Here is a 23389-nt window from a genome sequence, read left to right on the forward strand (position 1 = left end):
AAGTCACAGTTCCTTTCTTTAAAGACTTCAAAGGTTAGTGGGAGAAATATAACCAAAAATAACAATAAATCTAGCAATTACACTGTAGAAATATGTAATGCATCAGCCAGTTATATATATCATTATGCTGTGATATCAAAAGACGGGTCTTAGTGGCTTCAGTACTACATGTCTATCACAGGGCAGTTGTAGTCTGGTTCCACATCATCTTCATTCAGATAAAAAAGCTAATGGAATAGCCTTTACTGGATTATGGTCTCACCTTCCAGAAACAAACAAACAAACAAACCATGGAGTACATATGCCGACTTAAGCTTCATGCCACTTCTGCATACATCTCATTCGCCAAAGCAAGTCATAAAGTTTTATTTGAATAAATTGGCTGGGCATGCAACATTCTCCCACAGGGACAGGCTCTCCAAGGAAGGGCTTTGAATATTGAAGCCAACCCTGATTTGTACAGAGACTTAAAGGAGGAGTTGGAAATTTACAGATAGAGAAGGAAGAAGACTTTCAGATATTATGCCAGGGAACAGAGGAAAATGATAGCGTGGCATTTTATTCTGGCTAACAGGAGCATAGAGTGTATGGACAGATGTGTGGCTGGGTAGTTTGGAGCAGCCATCCCAAAGGGTTTGGAAGTGATTGAATATGATTAAATTATTCCAAAATGAGATGGGTATCAGATACATATTTTGGAAGATTACGCTGCAACTTTTTTTTTAGTTTGTTTGTTTATTTATTTATTTATTTCAGAGGGGAAGGGAAAGGGAGGGACATGAACACCAATGATGAGAAAGAATCATTGATCAGCTGCCCTTGAACGCCCCCTACTGGGGATCAAGCCCCCAACCCGGATATGTGCCTGGACTGGGAACCAACCATGACCTCCTGTTTCATAGGTTGATGCCCAAATACTGAGCAACACCAGTGGGACACTACAGCTTTTTGAAGTCTTTGGTAGAAGTTGGGACTAGGGGAATCTGGAAGAACAGTGGTCTCTTAAGAGAAAATTGCAGCAATCTTGGCAAAAGATGTTGAGAGACAGAACCATAGAAGATATGCCATGAAAACAGAGGAGAGGAGGACCAGGGGAAAGGTTCTGATTTCTTTGCTGCTTCAGTGTTTACTCACTGTCTTATGAAGAGGTCCAAGTAATTCGCCTTTTATACATAAATTTCCTATTTCAGGATATTGAGGAAATTATTCAGATGGACCAAATTAAGACCTTCGATAAAAGGTCATTGTGACTTTTGTTTCCATAACAAATTATTATCATCGCTATTTCTGTGACATGTTATCATTATTAATTGCCCTATTTAATCCTGTATCATTTTAATCTATGATGAAAAATGAGAGGCTATAATTTTGAAAAAATGAAAAGATGAGAGGTTGCCAAAGGAATCTTAATTTCCTATTCCCTGGATTTTGGATAGTAAGGTTAGAAAAGTGTCCTCTCCATTCATACATTTAAATATATTTTTTACAAAATAAAAAAGAAGTGACCCTAGGCAACTTAAAAATTAGATAGCACTTAATCACAGAGTTTTTAAATTAAAATTAGAAGAGGGTTGTGATTTCTATTCTATGTCATTTCTATTCTTCCATTGTTCCCAGTTTCAAACCTCAGCACACCTAGGTGATTTGGTGCTAAAGCAATTTACAAAATGAGAGTTGCCATCAATGGCATCTAAAATTTGGGCGGATAAGAGAGTTTTAAATACAGTACATAAACAGCTACTTTAATCCAAAGATTCTAGAAAGCTGGAAGGTGGCCTCTGTATTAGAAGTCTTGTAAATTTGTGGTAAATTAGGTAGTAACAACCCAAGATGCTCTGCTTTCCACCCTGATACACTAAAAGTAGTTGTGTAAAATGTATTTAAGGGGATATTTATCAAGGTGCTTTATAAATTCTCTGGTGAAATTAGCATCAGAGACTAGTCATAAAATATGTTTCAGGAGTCATAGGAATCAACATCTTTTCAAGAATGCTACTATAGTTTAAAGAATGTTTTGATACATATTTTATAGCATAAGTGACAAAATCAATTATCAAACATTTGTATTATTTGTTAACGGGGGTGTTGAAAACCTATTTTCAATTTTATTTTTCCGTGTCCCGGCGCTTGAGGATAGAACCGGCGGACTGGCAACCGTCGGCACCGAAGGCATGACGCCGAGGGGGCCGGAGCCCTCTCCCTCTGCCTCCGTACATTAAGGGGACCGGGACCGCAGGCCCGAACCCCGCCACGAAGAGGAGGGTTATTTTCAATTTTTAAAAGGACTGGTTAATGTGTACCTGTCTAAAAAGCAAGGGTAGCTTGGCTTGGCTAGTAGAGCTTTTCACCAAGATGGAAAGAAAGAGAGAGTAGCATGAAAGGAATAAGCAAAACTGAAAACCAAATGAAGCAGAAAGCTAATCATGTAAGTCAAAATGGTAGACTGATTGAGGCAATGGACGATGACCATGGGCATGAGCATGAGGAAGAATCAAGTCAGAGAGGGTGCAGGTGTGAGTGATTACAAGGGAAAGCATATGTTCCATGTGCCTGGAAACTTGGGTGCATTAAAATGTTCAAAAGGGACAATCATGAAAAGTGCTGGTTGTGCTTCAGTAGACACTCTCAAGGGGATTGGGGAAGGTAGTGGAAGGTAAAGGAGGGATGAATGGTGATGGAAAGAGACTTCACTAGAGGGTGGTCAACACACGATACAATACACAGACGATTTATTATAGAATGGTATACCTGCAACCTGTATAATGTTATTAACCCATGTCACGCTAATAAATTCAATTAAAAATAAATAATTAAAAAATTAAAAGTTTTTCTACAACAACAAAAAGGAATCAATTGTTCTGCTTATACAACAACTACAGAAAGGATAACTTACCAGTAGTTTTAATTCATAGCCATTTATGTAGGAATGTAAACTAATCATTCAGTATTTTACTTTAACACCTAATCACTTATTAATTTTATAAAGGAGTTAACATAATTACATCACATCATATGCTTTTATGATTAAGCAGGTGGTAAAGCTTAGACTGGAAGCTTCTTCTGTCAAAAAAGAAATTTCCTCCTACCTCGGAAATGAATGTGCTTGCAAGGCAGCAGCAATTGGTTTATGATCTGTTCATGCAGGGAAGCCATCATTAAAGGCTCCATCGGCAGCAGCACAACGTTGACAGAACCCACAGCATAATTAATTTTTAACACGCTAAAATTGATGAGCAACTTTCCAAGTGTAATTATATTCTATATGTTTGCTCATGATGCATGCTGTGCAGGGAGAAATGGGAACTCACAAATGTGTCAAAGTTCTCTGATTAAATCAAAGTACATGTTTGGGTATTTTATTTCTCTTTATAGTTTTTAGGTATAAAATGTGTGTGTGTGTGTGTGTGTGTGTGTGTGTATGTGCATGTGTGCACATGCATGCTTTGGAAACTCCCATTTTCTAATGCGCTGCCGAAAGAACAAAGCAGAAAAGAGAGAGAATAAAGGTAAATGAAAGGGAAGTATGTCAACCTCCAGTCATTTCTGAGGGAGTTGGAACTAGAAGAAAAACAATGAAGCAGAATGTTTAGCAGTTGTATGAGAGAGTATGACATAGAACAATCTTATTTTTTTTTTTTTTGCTGTCCGTTATAAATAGCCATGTGGAGGTCTTAACACTGTACACCACCATGAAACAGGTTAGTCTTTAGGCGTTTTGTCTATCTGTTGATGAAAAGAAAATCAAGGGGTGGTTAAAGTTGCTGAAGATTCTGAAATCAAGGTCTCACTTGACCAGTAAACCTGAGCTATTCATCATGCTGCCATGTAAGATTGAGAAAAAAGTGGATGGTGACCATTTAAAGAATAAATTTCACCATTTCATTTGTCCTGAACTGTGTCTAATATCACAGAATAATCATCAGGCTAACGATGCATGATTGACCTGAAACATGCTGGAGAAGCTGATTTTTTCTCCCCGAGGGGACAGTTAGGTGAAAGTTGAAAAAAAAAGGCTCACTAACATGTTAATTTAATCAGGACTGGCTTTATTTTGTAAAGGTTGAGTACTGCACAGGTGCTCTGCTAACTCTAGAGGGCAAGTCTGCTGACTCAGGCCACAACCTATACTTCCTTTTGTTGCTCATCACTGGCCTCCAGGGACTCCGCTACTTCCCTTTTCTCTTTAATAAATGTCAATATCACTGAATGTCTTGCAGTTTCTCTCTGGGAAGACTGTTGTTTAGTGACATGTACTCTGCATCTAGAATACCATTTACAATGGCCACTTGTGTAAAGAGAAATGGCCACTTATCTGTTGAAGAGAAAACCACAGGCCCAATATGGCATCAGTTGTGCTAAATTCATGGCATCAAACTTAGATGTAATACCTCCCCTAATTGCTATTTTAACCTTCCTTGGAAATAGTCTTAGTCAACCAGTCTGGAATTTCCTGGTTAAGCACCAGTAAGGTAATCTGTTGCATGAGCCCTTTCCATGTCCCATAGAGAGAAGAGACACTGTATGACAAAACCCTTGACATTCCCACCCCCTGCCCTCCAAAGATGTCCTCTTCTGAAAATAATCCTTTCTTTTCGTTAGTTCATAGCTCCCTGCCCCACCCTTCTTCCTTTACAAACTGTCCATTTTGTGCAGTCCCTTGGAGTGCCCGTCTAGTTGCTAGATAGGATGCTGTATGATCCATGAATCACTTAATAAAGCCAATTTGATTTTCTAATTTACTCGGTTGAATTTTAACATATACTATTGGGGTACAGTGACTATAAGAATCATGAAAATCTAATACAATTTCCCATATTAATTATATCTCTTATTATTAAGCTTTTCTTGTCTGGGCACTGACAGGTTTAAAATGGACTGACATGTGTTTTCTCTCCTTTAACGAATCACTTTCATTTCCAGAAATCAGAAACAGGAGTCAAGGAAATGGGAGACACAAAAGGTTCGCATTATAAATCTGGGAGTAGGCAAATCCATAAGAATGCATGCATAAATACATTAGGAATGACCTTGAGAGTGGTTAGTAGACATGCTGCATTTTTTAACAGGGCGCTACTAAAAGAGCATACAATATCTATTATAAAAATTTAATTTTCATTTTGGACTGAATTCTCTCCCCCCCTTTCAATATGAAGAATTAAAATAGATACTGTGATATTAATAAGCACTGAACAGCTTTCTCTCCCAGTATATCCTAGACCAGGTTTTAAAAGAACAGCTCTTTCAGTGGATCCCCATTGAAGTTCAGAGCTAAAATTAGTCTGCCTGAGGCACTGCATGGGGAGTGAGGCTGTCTGTGCTGATAAGACATGACTGTCATCCCTGGCATTAAAGAGGCTCAAGTTGTAGCCACCTGGGGAAGCATACCACTGAGCTGCGATATCAGTTGTGTTCTGATCTTGCAAGATCCTGGGACACCTACTCCATAATCACACTAGAGAATAAGTTAGTACCCAGATAATGCCAGTGATGAAACCACTTCCTATTCAGAGTAATTATAAACACAACTGGAAACTAATGAAAGTAGTTTCATACCCACTCAGTGCTTTCAGAAATATTTGCCCAAGTTTCCTTGACACCCTATGACCTGCAGTGTTCTTCATAAAATGGGATTAAAGCATAAAAGAGAATTCCTCAAAACAGAAGAGTTATCTCTTATAAAGCTATTAAGAAACTGTATAGTGAGTGAATGACTAGGCTCCCTTACTAGTCGGGCTGTTTATTCTCACCTGCTTAGAGGCATGAGGGATTCAAATTAAAAATGCCTGCATGGCCATGGAATACTTCAAGTGATGAATGCTAAATTCATAAATGCTGAGTGTATGGAGTAATTAACTTAGAACATGTTTCACCTCACTAACTTTTTTCTGTTCCTCCTCACCTTCAATGGCCAGGATGCAGGGTTAACTGATGGGCCTCCCAAGGAGCACCTCCAAATGTACAGGGAACTCACACAACTTAGCAAAAGGAAGATAAACAATCCAATAAAAAAATGGGCAAAGGACCTAAATAGACATTTTTCAAAAACAGAAGCCAAGAGGCATATGAAAAAAAATGCTCAAAGTCACTAATCATCCTAGAGATGCAAATCAAAACAAGAATGAGGTAATACTTCACACCAGTCAGAATGACTATCATCAACAAATCAACAAAGGACAAGTGCTGGCGAGGATGTGGAGAAAAAGGAACCCACGTGCACTGCTGGTGGGAATGCAGACTGGTGCAGCCACTGTGGAAAACAGTATGGAGTTTCCTCAGAAAACTAAAAATGGAGCTCCCATTTGACACAGTAATTTCCCTTTTAGGAATATATCCCAAGAAATAAGAAACACCAATCAGAAATAATATATGCACCCATATGTTCATAGCAGCACAATGTACAATAGCTAAGATTTGGAAACAGCCTAAGTGCCCATCAGCAGATGAGTGGATTAAAAAACTGTGGTACATCTACACAATGGAATACTATGCTGTTGTAAAAAAGAAAAAAAACCCTCATCATTTGCATTGGCATGGATGGACCTGGAGAGCGTTATGCTAAGTGAAATAAGCTAGTCAGAGAAAGATAAATATCACATGATCTCACCATTTGTGGAATATAGTGAACATAAATTGATGAACAAAAATGGATCCAGAGACATAGAATCATTGAACAGACCGTCAAACTTCAGAGGGAAGGCAGGGGAGGATGAGCAGGGGGAATGGTGGGGGTAAGAGATCAACCGAAGGACTTGTATGCATGCATATAAGCATAACCAATGGACACAAACAATGTGTGTGGGGGTGTAGGCTGGGACTGGGGGTTGGGGGCAGGCTGGGAGACCACAATGGGGGGGGGGAAAGGGGACATATGTACTAGTAATACTTTCAACAATAAAGAATTAAAAAAAAAAGAATCAAAGGACATATATACCCTGGCAGGAAAACAAACTTTATTCTACTGATTACAAATTTTAGAAACTAAAAGGAGATTGATGTAAGTACTCCTTGCTCCTATAATTATGAAGCTGATATCAAGTATATATTTTAATTAATAAATCATTAGTGCCAATAGTCCATGCATGATTCACATGACTAACTTGATCAACCTTGAGAACAAATTATTCAATTTTGTGGCCAAATACAACATACATACAATTTATCTTGCTGTTATAATATTTTATAAAAAGAATGTGAAGCCCATATAATATTCTTTAATTTGTTCATTTCACCACAAAGATATCTTAGAGCAAAGGACTTTTCCTACCATCTTTTATTTGTCTTTTTTCCAGATGGTCAGATTAATTCAGGAAAAGTACCTGTTGTTTGGAGTGAAAGGAGCACCTGGAACACATTATTCTAAGAGAAAAATGTTACATTTTCACATGTCCTATCAGGAAAAAGTGTATCCAGCTAAATAAAATAGAGAGACAGTTTAACAATAATGGCTTATTTTCATATTAATATTTATACTTATAATATTTCACATTAATATTATATGGATAATATCTATCTATATACATAAAAACAAAAATGTTCAATTTTAGACAAATGTAAAATGATTTATGTCACAGATTCATAGTCTTTGTGAGGCTATTTGAGAATGTCAAATTTCCCTTTTCCATACTTCTTTCTCATTGTTCCATTTGTACTTTTGCCTCCCCACACAAAAGGTAAATTATTTTTAAAGTACAGATAATGCTGTTCACAAATTGTTTTTTTAATCTAATAAATGAAAAATGGACACATTGTCACAACCCCTGTTAAATGCTGAAATAGATTTATAGTATTTAATTATTGCTTCTCTTTCGACTATGGAACTTATAAATTCTCCCCCCCAAACTAAAAACAATTATAAAAATGGGCAATATTTAACATCTCAATTAAAAAGAAATTAAAAGTCACAATGAAGAAAAACCTACATTAAGAAATTTCTGTAACTAACCACTCTTTTGGATAGGACCGTAAATTCAATGTTTTGAAAAGTTTGGTCCTTAAATAGAAAGTAAATTTTAAGAGAGAGCTTATAACATATTAAAAGCAAGTTAAAATTGGACTTCATTGAGTTGATGCTAATCAAGTTTGTGATTTAAGTTTCTATATTGAGGTTCCAGTGACCTTCAAAAGTCACCTAACTTTTCTGGATTAGAGGCTTCCTAATAGAGAAAATAAAAATAACAATTTCTACATTCCCATCTTAAAACAAAAATGTGATGAGTCTAAAAATAGTAGAGAGTATATTGATTTTATTTTTCTTCTTAATATTACTTAGTGCTCATTAAGTGTAAAACACTGTTCTAAGTGCTTTTAAAAACATTAAAACTTATAATCCTCCCTGAAGACCTATGAGGTGAGAATTAATCCCGTACCTACTTCACTGATGAGAAAACTGAGCAACAGAATCCTGGCAGAACCAGAATTCAAGACCTAATAGTCAGGCCCTAGTATCCATGATTTTTTTTTACCAGCCTGCGTATATACAATTTTTTTTATTTTTTTTAGCTAACTTTATTGAGCTGGTATTTTACTGGGATTCTTACTAGTTAAAAAGAATTAAAACTCCATTACAGCTTTATGAAGTAAATTCTAATATTATTATTTCACTTTTGAAGAAACTGATCTACAATATGCCCAACATCACAAAGCAGTACCAGACTGAGCTTCAGAATTCTGACACCAGAAGCTCCTTTTCCTATATTGCTATACAGAGATGTTTCATTAGTCAACTGCTTCACTTTAGAGGGATTTCAGATGCTCTCAAAATCTGTTGTATGTTTTATAAGAATGAAGGCACTAGTCTGTATAATTGTTGCAGATTGAATGTGAAAAGAGCATGTCAGGATGCAATGACCAGTGGACATGAGAAACATGGGCTAAAGTCATAGCCCTGTTCAGCTCCACACATGTTAGTTACTTCAGCTCACTGTTGAATAGAACTGGTCAAATGGGCCCAACTTGACTGTGAAGAAAACGAAAAACAAAAACAAAAAAAAGGGAAGATGTCTCATGTGCACAGGAAGAAGAGAACTGGGTATGGTGAGTACTAGTGATTCCTATGATACTTTACCTCTGATATAAGAAACATAATACTACCCTTCTCCTAGCATTTTATATCGACTTAATATATTTAGCATTTAATATATGGAATATATAATAAATGTACACAAATGCTAGCCAATATTACTCTTGAAAAAGACCTATTCGAATATAAAAAACATGTAGGTACACTAATTAGGTAGGATACTGGGGTTTGGAATTTTATTTTTAAATTTCAAAATTTGATTTTGCTATGCCATGTCCATATAATAATGATAATAATTGCATTTATTTGGGGTTTACTATGTTCCAAAAATCATGCAATAATTCATTTGTATTTTCACACTGGCCTTATAAATTAAGCTGTACTTATTACCCCTATTTAGTATATAAATATATTATAAACTGAATTAATTTTTTAAATGGATGTAGATAAAGCTTTAAGAACTGAAGCAATTTTTTTCAGTATATCTTGAAAACTTCAGTACAATGTCTATTGCTAACTCATTTTAAAGAGTTAGAAGAAAAAATAGCATTTAATGGGTACCTGCTATATGACAGACATGGTGCTTCTGTTTTAAATGTTTTCATATAGCATTTACAACAATCCTCTAAGATAAGTATATTAAGCTACATTAGAATGAGAAAGGTGAGCCATATAGACTCCAAACCCAGTTATGTGTATTATGTACTTATGTGTTTAAAGATTGAGAGGGTGATTTATCAAACATTAAAAATAAAGTTCCCAAGGATGTCTTTGAAAGAGTTGAATATAGGTATGATAGGGTGTACAGGTTGATGAAATTTTTATTTTTTTAAACCTACAATGTTTCATTTTGTAATTTTAAATCATGTTTCATGATGTACTGACATATTAATTTTACTTGCTAAGATTTTTGTTGAGGAATGTAACAAATAAGTAAAAGAGACATTAAGATACAAAGATGGCATATATAATTGAGGAAATAGTGGTTATTCAAAAAGACTATTCCAAATTGCCTTGTCCAAGGAGGAATGACATATCTAACCTAATAATAGACAAACATGGTAATTGACGAAACCTCCGCTATGCTTCCCATTGGCTAATCAGCGAGATATGCAAATTAACCACCAACAAAGATGGCGGACGGCAGCCACGCAGCTGAAGCAAGAAGGATGCTTGCTTTCTCCAGTGATGGAGGAAGCCAAGCTTCCTCCCTGCTGCAGCCAAGCTCTGAGCTCCACTTTAAGCAATAAAGTTGCAATTATAGAAGCTAAACAAACCCCAGATACCTGCTTTCAGCAGGCCGTGGCCTCGGAGCTGGAGCAGCAACAAAGTTTCAATTATAGAAGGTAAATAAATCCCAGAATAAAAAAAAAAAAGAGAGAGGCTGGGAGCTTCAGTCGCCAGCTTGGCCAGCCTGCAACAGCCCTCAGCCCCTCATCCAGACTGGCCAGGCACCCCAGTGCAGACCCCCACCCTAAAGGGGTTTCTGGCAGCCTGAAAACAGCCATCAGCCCCTCACCAGGCTGACAAGGCACCCAAGTGGGACCCCCACCTTGATCCGGGACACCCTTCAGGGCAAACCAGCCAGCCCTCACCCATGCACCAGGCCTCTATCCTATATAGTAAAAGGGTAATATGCAAACTGACCCTAACAGCAGAATGACTGGGAATGACTGGTCACTATGACACACACTGACCACCAGGGGGCAGACGCTCAATGCAGGAGTTGCCCTCTGGTGGTCAGTGAGCTCCCACATGGAGGAGCTCTGCTCAGCCACAAGCCAGGCTGATGGCTGCCAGTACAGCGGTGGTGGTGGGAGCCTCTCCTGCCTCCTCAGCAGTGCTAAGGATGTCCGACTGCAGCTTAGGTCTGCTCCCCGCTGGCAAGTGGACATCCCCCGAGGGCTGCCGGGCTGCCAGAGGGATGTCTGATTGCCAGCTTAGGCCCAATCCCCCGGGGAGCAGGCCTAAGCCAGCAGGTGGTCATCCCCCGAGGGGTCCCAGACTGTGAGAGGCACAGGCCGGGCTGAGGGAATCCCCCCCTTCGAGTGCACAAATTTTTGTGCACCGGGCCTCTAGTCTATATATATAAAAGCCTAAGTGGTTGTTACTACCAAATGACTGAACAACTGGTCCCTATAATGTGCGCTGACCACCCCAGGGGGCAGACGCTCAATGCAGGAGCTGCCCGCTGGTGGTCAGTGCACTCCCACAGCCAACCTCCTGCGGCCAGCCAACCTTCCACAGTCCCTTCCCCCGGCGGCCAATCTCCTGGGGTCACTCCCCCAGCCAGCCCCGCCATTAGCCTCAATTGGGGGGAGTGGGGTGGCTAGCCAACCCCCCCCCCCAGTTCCTCTCCCCGGCCGGCCTGCCAACCTCCTGTGGTCCCTTCCCCTGCTGGCCAGCCCTGATCATCCTGATTGCCAGCCAGGTCAAGGAACCCCACCCACGCATGGATTCGTGCACCGGGCCTCTAGTGTATTATATATAACTAACTAGAGGCCCATTGCATGAAGAGATTTGTGCAACAGGCCTTCCTTCCCCTGGCTGCCGGCACCAGTTTTCCTCCAGCACCTGGAATCCAGGCCTTCGCTCTGGCTGTAGCGGAGAAGCCAAGCCTCTTCAGTCTTCAGTCATCTTCAGTCTTCGCTCCGCGCCTGCATATGCAAATTAACCACCATCTTTGTTGGGTTAATTTGCATACTCATCCTGATTGCCTGGTGGGTGTAGCAGAGTGACACCAATTTGCATGTTTCTCTTTTATTAGTGTAGATGTTTAAGATGTTCTCATTGTTTATTGACTTAACTACTGGAAAAAATTTTATGAAGTCATTATAATTCATGACATATTTTAGAGGCATGGAAGTAAAAACCTAATATTTCATATCAAAATGTATATGAGTATATGTTTTCATTATATTATCCTCAATATCTGCTATTTGGTTTAAAATAATGTTGAAAAGCATACACTACAGGGAGATCATGTTATCATCTATTTACATATATGTACTACTATAGATATTCTCAATTTTTGTGTTTTTGTACTTCATCTGAAAAATTTATAATATATGTCCTAGTATTCTTCATTCATCATGAACTAGAAGAGAAATAAATGTAAATTTATCTGGCCATTTAAAATAAAAGACAAAAATTAGTGTGTGTGCGTGTGTGTATGCATACACGTGTGCTATTACTTATCAGACAAAACAAACTCATCTATGTTGCTGGCTCTGTTTGGTTTGGTTTGCTTTCTCCAACCCATTCCCACCCCCCCCGAGCTATTAGGGATCTTGCAAAGTAGTCTAAGTAAGAGGCCTTGAATGACCTATAGAATGCAACCATGGTGTCATTCCTTTTAAACAAAGCATATCAAATGTTTCAATGCAAAAAATTATTTATGAAACTCTCTAAACCCACTTAAAGTATGAATAGACAATGTGGATCAATGTATATTTTGTGACCTAGTTTTAACCTCTTCTTTAACTTCATGTAAAATATGCAAATGTTTATATAGAGAATAAAGTACTCAGTATCCATTTTATGAATGCATTAGAAAATTCTAATAAGTTTGCTAGTTTGGCTTGATTGACTTTATTCTATTAAAAGATTGGCAGAAATACAAGTTTTGCCTTGGGCCATGTGTTCTTTCAATCAATATCAAAATGTTATATGTTTGTTTTTAATTTAGCTTGTTTTCCCAATAGCATTATGCAGCCTAACTAAATCGTCATGTTAAATTGCACAACTAAAAGCATTCATAAGTGTCCACATCAGATTTTTGACATGCCAGAAACATTTGATATTTTATTTGTATGTTTCTACTCTTTTCCTGTATGAGTTTAAATTTTAATGTTTTTGCTGAAACTATCTTATAATTTTTATTTTGCCTGTGTGCTCCCTTTAATAATACTAGTGAAACAAGGCTTAAAGTATAACCTGAGGCATGATTCATGCCTGTGCATTAGAATGTGACTTATTAAAAAAAAAAAAAGCCCTACCTGGTTTGGCTCACTGGATAGCGCGTCGGCCTGGGGACTGAAGGGTCCCAGGTTCGATTCTGGTCAAGGGCATATACCTTGGTTGCAGGCACATCCCCAATAGGGGGTATGCAGGAGGCAGCTGATTGATGCTTCTTTCTCATTGATGTTTCTAACTCTCTATCCCTCTCCCTTCCTCTCTGTAAAAAATCAATAAAAAATATTTTTTAAAAAAGAACAAAATGTTAGGGTAGTTTGATTATTTTCATTCAAAAATGCTCTTTTAAAATTCTGAGTTAAATCAAGAACTTTTCTTAAGAGTTCAAAACACATTGCTTTTTATTCAAATTAAATGTAGAAAAGCTAAAAAAAACAATAAAATAAATGTAGAAAAGCTTAGTTTGATTTTTTCCAATTATATAATGTTATGGTCTAGGGATAAATGTATTGCCTAACATCCAAACTATAATAGTAACTTCATAATTATTTTGTTCACCAATAAATCGATAGTGCCTAAAATAGTACCTACGTTATAGTAGGTGGTAAATACTGATATTTTTAGAATAAATAAAAATAATGATATTGAATCAAAATCTACAAATAATCAAAAGACTTAATACAAACATCACAAATAGAATTTTTATACACTTACATGTATATAAATATAAATTGTACATATATTCTTTATATAAAGTTTAATAATGTAAATATTTTCAATTTTATGCTTACTGTTGAACTGGTTGCTTTCTAGAGAGTCTGAAAGATTCTTTTTTTTTTTTAAAAAAAAAATCTTAATTTCAAGCCCACTATATTTGTTACTTTAAATTCATTTGTTAAACCTCCACATAGAATTTGATTATTTGTCTTTTTCCAATCAACCTATATTATATTTTATAATTCCTATACATTTGTTAAATAAAGTTATTTTATCACTCTTCAAAATGCTGTTGCTATAGAAATTTAATTAAATATGTTAAATATAATACCACAAATACGGGTTTTAGATTATTACCCTCAATAAAGAAAATGATCTACTGCAACACTAAGACAAATGAAAGCATTAAAACAAATCAACAGACAAAAAACATTTTTAACATGGGTAGAAAAACAATATTTAAGATGCCAAGAGCTCTGATTTAAAATTCACAATTTTCAAAACCATTTCTAGCTACTTTGTAATATATTCATTAAAGAAAAACAGATTAAGAACGCTTCATGCTACTATTTATACCCCAGAAAATCAATAAGGAACAGTTTAATTTGGTTACAAGATTCTTTATTTTGTAAACTATACATAAACAGTAAAAAAGAAAACGCATTATACTTTAAATATTACATAAAGTCAACATTAAAGTTTATTTTTAGTGTGTATAAATCAAATGGACATAATTCACCAATTTTACTTTCAATGGATGGTATATCGTGAAACCAGTTGACCCACTGTTTAAATTATAATACCAATGTGAAATATTCAACAGGTTTTTCATTTTTATTATGGGCACAAAACCTTAGGTCTGATATACTTAAAAGCGATGGTGTGTGGAAAGGTCTACACAATTAATTAACATGCTAACTTAAATATAGCAAGTAAAGTAATTTTTGTTACAGTTAAATCTTAAATGCTACTCTACACAATAATCATAAACAAGTCCACATGGCAATTATGTAACAATAGAAAAAAAGAAAGAAACATATTCCATTTTTCTTCATTCCAGCAGCAGTACCTTTATTGGTATTACTTTGTTATTAGGTGTGCTTATATATTGCCTAATATTCTATATTGGTATGCATGCTAAAACCTTTCTATTTCTATTTTGCAAGGCACCATACATTATGTTCTCTAAGTTTCAACACTAGTAACAAAACTGGTATAATTATTAGATTAAATGAAATTCTTATATATAATAGGAAATAAAGTAAGAACTAAGATTTTTAAATTTGACATTGGGCATATCACAAACTATATGTGAAAATATAATTTAAATAAATCTTTCCCTTTGTCTTCTTTCTTTAAATTCTGCACCCTAAGTATCTGGTTAGAACGATAAAGAAACCTAGAAAGGTAAAGAAATCATGCTGTTTAAGAATAGAAAAATATCTACATGAGACTGTTAACGAAATTAAAATAAAAACTAGAAGGAACAACTAAGTTTTTAACTTTCAGAATCCATGGTTTTCCATGCTTGCCATTTCATAAAATACCCTATCATATCCATAATAACTCCATAATTAAAACCATCATTATTAATGTAAACATGATGCAGAACTCCTTATTTTTCTTACCCTGTGTTGTATCCCCTCACTCATCTCCAGGTTTGGGACAAATGCTACTTTGGAATTGTAATTAAGGTCATGCATACTTTCAAAAAATCCTGGGGCCCGGTCACCAACAAGTTATTATAAGTTTAATTTACAGTCTCTCTCAGAAACATAACACATAAGACCTCAAATATGGTTGTTGTTTTGTTTGTGGAAGATCTACATAGTTTATTCTTATAAACATTTGTTTGTTTATATCAATAGCTCTTCTAACTTTCATCTGACTAGACTCCATATGTGTTTTCTTTTTCTCTAAGGCATATAAAAACTCAAAGTAAGTGATTCTTATTTAAACATAAAGTTCTATGACTTTAGCTGCAATATCTGAAATAATTATACAAAATATACGTGAATTTTAGAATCAGTTTATTTGGGGGCAAGAAGGTAATTCTCAATAGGCTATCACTTGTAAATAATAGAAATCTTAAATGTATTGATCTCAGCTCTCATCAAATGTACCCATCATGATCATCACCTCCATCATCATCATCCCCTTCATCTTCATTGTCATCTTCAATTTCATCTTCATCATTCATAATATCATCTTCATCATCCTCCTCATCAGTCCATTCATGGAAATCTCCACTTGCAAAATCTCCAGAGATCTCAAAATCAATAGCTTAGGAAAAATGTAAACATGAATGTTATTTTTCTGAGTAGTAAAATAATTTCTGAGGAATATAAAATTATGATGAAAATTGAGAAAATTAAGAAAAATGTAATTTGCTCTTTAACTTACTTAACAAAAAAATCTATTTTCTATTATTTGTTAAAATGTATGTACCAAAAAGCAGAATTGTTACTGAGGTCGATATTTCCAGTTCAGGAATACTGATCTCAGCCCATGTTTTATAGAGTCCCTGTCAAACTTTGAATCTGATAAAGAATTATAACTTCTACTACTACAATAAACAAAGTAATTGCCCCCCTCAAATCTTCAATTCCTAATCACTGCAACCTGCAAATATGTGACATCACATGGTAAAGGGACTTTGAAGAAGTCATTAAACTGAGGATTTTAAAAGGGGAGAATATCCTAGATTATTCTGTTGGGCCCAGATAATAAATAGTGTCTTTCAATCAAAGAACCTTTCCCAGATAGAGTTCTAGGGAGATTTGATTATGGATGAATGGTCAGAGATGCAATGTTGCTAGCTTTGAAAGCAGAGGAAAGGGCCCATGATATTGTGTTGGCTTGTAGTAGCCATCTTCATCACATGGGGGTATGTACTGTCCTAAGGAATGTGAGCAGCCTCCAGAGGCAAGAAACAGGTCCTTCTCAAAAGCCACCAAGAACAAGTGCAGCCCTGAAGACACCTTGTTGTTCATCACAAGGACACCCATGCACGACCTCTGACATACAGAACCATAAGATAATTAATTTGTGTGGTGTACGCCCTATAGTTGTGGGAATTTGTTACAATAGCAACAGAAAACTAACATAGCTAGTTATTATTTTAAAAATATTTAGAAATACACACTTTAACATCTGGTAGCTAAATTTTGAGTGTTTTTTTTTTTAAATAAACACTGCCTTTGCAATTATTCAAAGTGTGTGTATACATTTTGGGGATGACCCATATATATGCATTTCTATTTATGGAGGTAATAGTACACATATTATTTAATATGTATTTATTTTTTAACTCTTCTAATATTAGTGTGTGTTTATTTTCTACCTTTTCTAACATTTTAGTGTTGTAATTCTTTGGTAACTAATTATAATATATCCTATTGTTGTAATTCAATATTTATATTTGATTGATTTCATAGTATGACACACTGAAATTTATATATTATGTGAACAAACTGTTATTTTTCTTCTACTTCATGTATTTTCTTCTTAATTTCAAAATGCTAAGAAAACTCAGGAATACATTTCCAAGATATTTCCCATGTTCACTTATTGAATTCACCTCTATATAATTTTTATTTACAACATAAATTAAAATTGTTTACCCATCATTGGTATCACTGATAACTGAAGTCACTATTAATGCAGTGAGTTTAAACTACATATTGCAAAGACATGTTCTATACATGTTAAAAGCATGTTAGGTAGCTACTAAGTACTACTTTATCCTACATAAATATAGAATCATTGGCCAGAAAATCAAAATCAAGGTGTTAAAAATCTTATGGAATAAATAAATGTAGAACAAGCATATAAACATTAAATGAGATTACTTTCATATTGTTTACCATTTATATATTTCTAAACAATCACAAGTCTAGCAAACAATCTAAGTCTATCAGTTAAAAATCTACATGAAGGAGACAATGAAACACTGTCTACAATACAAGATTGACCAACTATTTTTTCATTTTTGGTCTTGTGTATTATTTGAAACATAATCCATTAATTCCTAGTGTGTGTGTGTGTGTGTGTGTGTGTAAGTATGCATGTGTTTCTGTGTGTGTGTGTGTGTGTGTAGCTAAGTGGCTTTTGTAGTGAAAACTCTCCATAGTACAAACAAAAATACTGATTTTAAACTTGCATTCTGGAAAAAGTATTTTATAAAACAAAAAAGAAGTTACATTTAAAACTTTAAACTACATGTATGTGATTCTCAACTTAATTGTAATATTTTTAGTTTGGTACATAAAAATGTATGCTTATGAAAATAATTCAAATATTAATTATAATGACCTTTCAAACAATTAAACTATATTTTTGTCACTCAAACACAAGGAAACAAACTGATATAGCTGCAGTTTATGGGCCTTTAAAAAATATTAGTTTTTCTCATTGGTGAGACTACGTACTCGGAAAGTCAACTTCTCCAATGGTCTACAGAAAAAAGGGTGCCATATATATATGTGGAACACACTAGGGATAGAATGGATGACAAAGGTTTGACTTACCTCAGAAACAGGAGGTAGCTAACATGCTTTCTGTATTTGGAGTGGTAAAAGGAACCCACCTTTTAATAATTATTCCTTAAAATATCTAAATGAGGTAATTCCATTCATTAATTATATAATTTTTAATATGCTAGGAATATTTTGTTACCCCTAAAATGTTCTATAGTCTTTGCATAAAATATGTTCTCATTAAACGCTTGAACAAATGAATGAGATCCTTAAGTACTTATCCTGTGCTTGAGATATTACTAAGTAAGTACCCATTTGCTTACCACAACCTGCAACACCATTTGTTCTGGATCCAATGACTTCATTTCCATATCTGTCAACACACCAGCATTGCCCAACACTGCCATGACATTGTGTTGGCTTGTAGTAACCATCTTCATCACATAGGGGTATGTACTGTCCTATGAAACACACAGTGATCAATTAGGCATTAATTAACTCAAGACATGCACATATAGAGGTCCCACTCCATCTATGAAGCTGGCCATTGTAACAATGAATTGCCTTTATTTATTTTGTTAAGCAAATTTCCTGGGCAAAGGGTACTATTTTGAGAGGTATAATACAGAATTAAAATCTGGTTAATTGAATATGCACATTAGGTCATGCAGACCACTTAGCATGGCATACCAAACCCTTCACAGTCTCATTACTACCAACATTCTATTTTAATTGTGTGTGTGTGTGTGTGTGTGTGTGTGTGTGTGTGTGTGGTCTGTCATTGTATGCTATACTGTGATATCCTCTATATTGGAAATTTTTGGGTTTATTGGTTTTGATTGCTTTCTTAAAAATTCTTAAACTCAGTCTAGCAGGAAAGATAGACATTCATTTTCATATCTATAATATCAATAGTATATTTGTCACATTGCTAATGATAAACGTTTAACTAATAACTTAGAAGTGAATTCACATTCTTCAATAAACACTCCAACATTACAATGTAAGCTTTAGAAGGTCTGAACATTTTCTTGTCTTTCCTAATAATTTTTCCCCTCAGTGATCACACATACTAGAGTTATTTGGTGAAAGAAACACAACAACAACTGAATAAATAGATAAAACATAGGACAATTAATCTTGCAACCGTATGGGATCATAGTTTCCTCCCTTTAAAAAGTTTTAAAAGTCTGATATTTAAACAATCAGTTTTGCTTAAAAATTATAATTCATTTGAAGGAGTTGAATTACTAGTTTATCAGTGAGGTAGACAGAGTATCACCAAAATTTAAGAACCACTTCTGTGGATTAAATGCCAACAAAAATGAGGAGAAATTCTAACATTCTTACTCTACCTCATGAAAAAAGTACCATTATTTGACATATCTGACATTAAAAAGTTATGAGGTAAAACTAGTGTGACCATTTAATTTAACCTTTAGGCAAGTATACTTTGAAAATGGAAGAGAGCACTATTAAGAATTATGCTAGAGATTCAGAAATCAAGCAAGACTGAACTCACAAATTGGAACATATGGTGCCTTACACGTATACAACAATTTATCAATTTTCAGACAAGTACCATTATCCTATGAAAATTAAAAATATACTTAAGACATTCAGTACTCTATAATAATGACTTTAATTTTTATTATGCAAGGGGAATAAAGGTGAATCCTCCCAAATGGGAGCTAAATATGTTTTCTTTTCTTCTCTTTTGTAACTTCAAATAATCAGAGCCTGAATTTCAATAAACTTTTGTCACTAGTAAACCTTGCCTAAAATAATGTTTAGTTGAATTTCAATGGCTTTTCCCATTGTACATGGGTAAACTTTGATAATTGGAAACAAACCAAAGAATGTATGAATGTATTATTTCCTTTTGTGAGCTATAATACATGTGCATTTTATAAGAGTTTAAAGAAACATGACGCATAGCTTTTCTCATTAGTAATGCTTCACATCTTAAATGCTTTATTTAAAAAATGAAGCTTTTAATTTTGAACCAATAATTTTCAAGAAAGATGAAATTTTTCTCTTGTAAACAAATAATATTATAATTTAATAAGCATATCAGAATATATACAGATTAATCAGATTCAAATACATTATAAAATTTGTGGCACTAAATAAACAAGGGCATTCATATACATTTAAAAAATTGCATATGAGGCATTTTGTCCTGGGTCCTAAAATAGAAAAAGGACCTCAATAGAAGAACTCCTAAAATCCAAATTCTGATGATTAATGAATAGGATCATGGCAATGTTTATTTCTTAAATTTGACAAATATATAATGTTTATTTGATACATGATAAGATGGTAACATTAGGTGAGGATGGTTGAAGGATATATGAAAACTATGTACTGTCTTTATGAAATTTGTTAATCTAAAATTACTCCCAAGTTTACTTAAAATTGGATGTTTATAGGAATAACACAATTATTATACATAATAGTTTAATAATCTGATAGCTTTGGGTGGGTAAATTTTGGAATTATCTATTATTGTCAATTGAATGTTCTAAAACATACATTAACTTACTAAAAGTTAGTAAAAGTTTCTAATAAAAACATTAAAAAGTGTGCTCATATTTTCTTGAGGTACTCAGGGCTTCTCTCTCTCTCCCTCTCTCTTCCTCTCTCATTAATTCCTGAGTTGTTAGCTATAGAATTGAAGTTTCTGCTGATTCTTTAACTTTAGCCTTGTTCAAATCTCTTTCTTTTTTACTTAATAACTCTCAAAATGAACATTATATTAGGGTAATAAAACAGACATAATATCTTTCAATAGGTAAGACAATAAAAGTAAGTTTAATTGCTTTCAAAAACTTCATAAATTTTGTTACTGAAATTTAGTGTAGTCTATCTTTGTTGAATTAATATTGATTTTATGTTGCTGTTTCCTTGGGGCTATTTATGTAAGTAATAAAGACTTCAGAAGAATGATCTATTACTCACCTAGGAGCTTCTTTATTCCTTGCCGCTTCTGAATATTGCTGAGCTCTGTCTGGCAAGGAGGGTCTGCAATGACATTAACAATGTTACTTCAAGGCTTAGAGTTAATGAAAAGAAGTGTAATTTCTATGTCATCAAACTTCAGTTAGTTTTTATATGGCTTTGCAAAACACATATACATATTATTCAATTTACTTTTGGAGATACATATAGACATGTGTGTGTATGTCTCTATACCTACAACGATAGAGACAGGGGGAGACTGTCCTGATTATAAATATTAGGTTATCTTGATTTTCCTAAGAATGACTGAATTGGATGTAAAAAAAAGAATGGTATAAAAACTTAGTATACAATGAAAAAAGGTTCTTATCATTTACTTTTAAAAGCTCCATCAACTCATCAATGTAAACCCAACTGATGGACTATCACCCAAACAAATAACAGTTTATGTTTTCCCCTCACTTAAAACAGTTTCTAGGATATAGACACATAGCTTTGCACTAAAAAATGGTCTATGAAATAGTTAATCCTTTTTTCAAGTTATATCAGAGATACTTTAATAAAATTTCATACTGAAAAATGTTGACAGGCTTTGGTCTTTTTATTGCACCTAGATGCTTCAGTATACAGGGATAGGCAAAACTAGGTAAGAACTATGTGCCAAAGTGTGCTTGAGTATATATAGCAAGTAGACTACAAGAATGTATATAGCCCAGCCAGTGTGGTTCAGTGGTTGAGCATCGACCTATGAACCAGTAGGTCACAGTTCCATTCCTGGTCAGGGCACATGCCTATGTTGCAGGCTTAATCCCAAGTTTGCGGTGTGCAGGAGGCAGCCAATCAATGATTCTATCTCATCATTGATGTTTCTATCTCTCTCTCCCTCTCCCATCATCTCTGAAATCAATAATAATAAAAAAATAATGGGTACATAATGAAGGAGGGCAATTTGAGCACTTGCCAGATTGTGCCTAAGTGCACTGTGCCAATGTGACATACTTTTGAGTTAATAAAGCTATTTTTAATAATCATAACCTGAATGTCTTTTTCCATATGAACAACTATAAACCTACTTTTGCCAACCCCTGTATATGCAATTTGGAAAGGATATGATATACAATAATTTCTCATAAGCTATTCTTTAAGAATATTACTTAAAATATTAAAACAATTTGGAAATAAGTATTTGGCTATTTTTTCAAACTCAATCACTTAAAGGAGAATATTTTTTAGGAGTATAAAATTATAAATAGACACAATACAGTTTGATTTATATTATATATACAACTAGAAGCCCGTTGCACGAAGATTCTCACAATAGGCCTTCCTTCCCCTGGCTGCCAGCACCAGTTTTCCTCCGGCACCCGGGACCCAGGCCTTTGGTCCGGCCGCAGCAGAGAAGTCAAGCCTCGAAGCTAGGCTTCTCTGCTGTGGCCGCTGCGAGGCTTGGCTTCTCCCTCTGCAGCGGAGAAGCCAAGTCTCTTTTGTCTTCACTTTAGCCGGAGCCTTCAGTCTTTGCTCCATGCCTGTGTATGCAAATTAACCACCGTCTTTGTTGGGTTAATTTGCATAGTCATCCAGATTGGCTGGTGGACATAGCGGAGTGACACCAATTTGCATGTTTCTCTTTTATTAGTGTAGATTATATGTCCTTACACATAATACATATTCTTAGCTAAAAGCAGTGCAGTGTATTTTACAGTCATATTCTAAAACCCTCTTTTTAATATATGCCATATAAAAATTGTACAATAAACTTTTGAAACAGCAAAACAATAAACTAGTACCTATTCTCCTATACTAGAACTGTTTAGGAAATAGCAAGGTATAATTAATTCAAGTGATTTTAAAATTCTTTATTATATCGATCTCATAGCATATAGTTATTAAATTTGCACATAAGTAAAGCAGAATAAGGAAATGAGACAAAGTGTTTAATATATATACAGTGGGGCCTTGACTTACGAGTGCCCCGACTAAAGAGTTTTTTGTGATACCAGCTGTCTCTCGGCCGATTTTTTGCATTGAGTTGATAGAGTAATTTGAGTTAACGAGCTCCTTAATGAGCTCGGTCTCGGAACAAATTAAACTCGTAAGTCAAGGCCCCACTGTATTTATAGTTTAGTATGCAAGGCCAAAACTTTTTCTTTGGTGAATCTAAACTGTGAAAAAAAAGGAGTTTGTTCTATTTCATTTTGAAATTGGTTCAGTTGATTGCTTTGTTTTTCTTAATAATCTGTGGGCTCTTACACTAAACATTCAAGGAATAGGAATCAAGTTCTATAGTATGAGGTTAGAA

At 35.0% G+C, this 23389-nt stretch overlaps 1 protein-coding gene and 1 non-coding gene across 2 annotated transcripts in view; both read right to left on the minus strand.

The window, feature by feature from the left end:
- Positions 1-2113: 2113 nt before the first annotated feature.
- Positions 2114-2262, minus strand: LOC111826610. The gene has a single exon (XR_002829969.1). It is a non-coding gene; the product is annotated as a small nucleolar RNA SNORA57 (small nucleolar RNA).
- Positions 2263-14255: 11993 nt separating this feature from the next.
- SPOCK3 (SPARC/osteonectin, cwcv and kazal like domains proteoglycan 3) overlaps positions 14256-23389 on the minus strand; it is a 191595-nt gene continuing 182461 nt past the window's right edge. The window contains exons 7-9 of the mRNA XM_023753473.1: positions 21091-21153; positions 18453-18590; positions 14256-15934 (exon numbers count right to left, since the gene is read on the minus strand). Of these exons, the coding sequence (XP_023609241.1) occupies positions 15765-15934; positions 18453-18590; positions 21091-21153 (371 nt within the window). The 3' untranslated portion in view covers positions 14256-15764. The remainder of the gene's footprint in view (positions 15935-18452; positions 18591-21090; positions 21154-23389) is intronic.

The sequence above is a fragment of the Myotis lucifugus genome, unplaced genomic scaffold (assembly GCF_000147115.1).
Source record: "Myotis lucifugus unplaced genomic scaffold, Myoluc2.0 scaffold_1, whole genome shotgun sequence".
Classification (NCBI taxonomy): Eukaryota; Metazoa; Chordata; class Mammalia; order Chiroptera; family Vespertilionidae; genus Myotis; species Myotis lucifugus.